Source organism: Rhinatrema bivittatum, chromosome 16 (genome assembly GCF_901001135.1).
Source record: "Rhinatrema bivittatum chromosome 16, aRhiBiv1.1, whole genome shotgun sequence".
Lineage (NCBI taxonomy): Eukaryota > Metazoa > Chordata > Amphibia > Gymnophiona > Rhinatrematidae > Rhinatrema > Rhinatrema bivittatum.
Window position 1 is genome coordinate 42,197,848 of NC_042630.1, and position 2,326 is coordinate 42,200,173.

Below are 2,326 nucleotides of genomic sequence, written 5' to 3' on the forward strand. Positions count from 1 at the left end.
GAACCGATGCCAGCAAAATTGAGCGTCAAACTCGCTGACGGCCGACGCTCCTGTCAAAAAAGAGGTGCTAGGGATGTGCTAGTGCCCCTAACGCCTCTTTTTACCATGGGCCCTAATTTGAATAATTTGTTTTCTGAATCGCGCGCACAGGAGAGGGGGCGCTCGCCCGCTCTCCCGCAATTTTTACTATATTGGCCTGAAAGTGACCCTCTCCATGTCCATTGAGCTAAGTATTAAATAAGTCATTAAAAAAATAGTGTGTTTGCCCAGTCATGTGGATATTTCTGTTCACCATCTTTGACATTATTGCCTGAGTTGCTGGTAGTTCTCCTTTTAAAAGCTTGGAGAATTCATTTTCCTCCCTATTCTTTTGCTCAAAATATCTAGCACTTCTTTATTCCTCAAACTGTAGATCAATGGGTTCAACATTGGAATTAGAACAGCATAGAACAGAGCAAATAATTTATCCACAATGGGGGAATGCCAGGAGTTGGGAAGCAAATAGTTAAATATTCCCATTCCAAAGAACAAAGAGACGGTGATAAGGTGGGAGGCACAGGTGGAGAAGGCCTTGCGTCTTCCCCCTGCTGAACGGATCCTTAGGATCGTAGAAAGGATGCGAATATAAGAGATGAGGATAAAAAGAAAGGGTATGAGAATCAATATCACAGTGCCAATGAAGGCAGAAATTTCATTCTGTGAAGTGTCCTGGCAGGAAAGCTTTAAGATGGGATGGAAGTCGCAAAAGAAATGATCAACCTTATTAGGGCCACAGAAATGTAATGTAAAGACAAAGACTGTCTGTCCAAACTCATACACGATTCCAATAGTCCAACAAGCTGCCACCATTTGGGCACATACTTTCTTATTCATGATGGTACCATAATGCAGCGGGCTACAGATGGCCACATACCGGTCGTAAGACATCACAGCAAGAAGGAAACACTCTGCATCTCCTATAAAGGAAAAGAAATACATCTGTGTAGCACAACCAAAAAAAGAAATACTTTTGTCCTCTGAGAGGAAGTTCACCAGCATCTCAGGGACAGTGACAGAGGTGTAGCAGATCTCCAAGAAAGCCAAGTTCCTGATGAAGTAGTACATGGGTTTCTGAAGGAGAGAGTCTGCCGTTACTATCAAAATGATGGTGACATTCCCTATTAAGGTGAGAAAATACATAATGGAGATTACCAAGAAGAGTAAACCCTGAACAGTGGGGTCACTAGAGAAGCCCAAAAGGATGAACTCTGTCACATAAGATTGATTGTCTCTGATCATTCCGATGAAGTCTTTCACCTGAAGAGGTAAGAATCAAGAGAATGTAATTGTCGATACCAGAATGGTCAAATAACAATCAGCAACATATGGGTAATATTATAGGTATTAATTGTGCACAAATAAATATAACATATAAACCTGTTCTCTTTCATTAACATTTTATTTATTTTAATCATATGTAATATTCAAAATGTGATATTTAAAACTTATATACTATTCACACTCATAGCACACTCATTCACATAAAACTAAACAACAAAATTTCCTATTGCACATATCCCTTACAATTAAAAAAAATCACATACAATATTTCACATTGATTTCAACATATTTCGCATCAATATCTTCAAACCAGTAAAGTTGATTGTTTAAGTCGTTTTTGATATGTGTTTTAGTTATATATAGATAATTTGTCTTTTGTTAATATCATTAGGATAATGAAGTGAGCAGAGACACATGAGTTTATAAGAAAGTTCCCGAAGTGTAATAAGTACTAGAGATGTGAATCGTGTGATCGATCGTCTTAACGATCGATTTCGGCTGGGAGGGGGAGGGAATCGGATTGTCGCAGTTTGGGTTTTTTAAATATCGTGTAAATCGTGTAAATCGAAAACCGGCAAAACGATTCGCGGTAGGAGATCGTTCCGGATCCCCGCTGGACTTTTGGCAAGTCTTGTGGTGGTCAGGAGGCCCCCCCAAGCTGGCCAAAAGTCCCTGGGGGTCCAGCGGGGGTCCGAGAGCGATCTCCAATGCTCCTGCCGTCGGGGGACAAAAAAACAAAATGGCGCCGGCGCTACCTTTGACCTGTCATATGACAGGTCAAAGGTAGCGCCGGCGCCATTTCTACAACGCACGGAGGTCCGAGAGTAAAAGATCACACCGGGACCCTTCCTCTGGACCCCAGGTAATTTAAGGCATTTTGGGGGGGATCGGGAGGGTGGGGGATTTATTTTAAAGGGTCGGGGTGGGTTTTAGGGTTGTTTTAGTGTGCCGGTTTTCCCGCCCTCCCCCTTCCCCTCCCCCTTCCCCCGATTTATGATTTTTTGAC

At 42.1% G+C, this 2,326-nt stretch overlaps 1 protein-coding gene across 1 annotated transcript; it reads right to left on the minus strand.

The window, feature by feature from the left end:
• Positions 1 to 333: 333 nt before the first annotated feature.
• LOC115077518 (olfactory receptor 10A7-like) lies at positions 334 to 1,278 on the minus strand. The gene has a single exon (XM_029579810.1). It carries the CDS (start codon positions 1,276 to 1,278, stop codon positions 334 to 336), a length of 945 nt encoding a protein of 314 aa, XP_029435670.1.
• Positions 1,279 to 2,326: the final 1,048 nt, after the last annotated feature.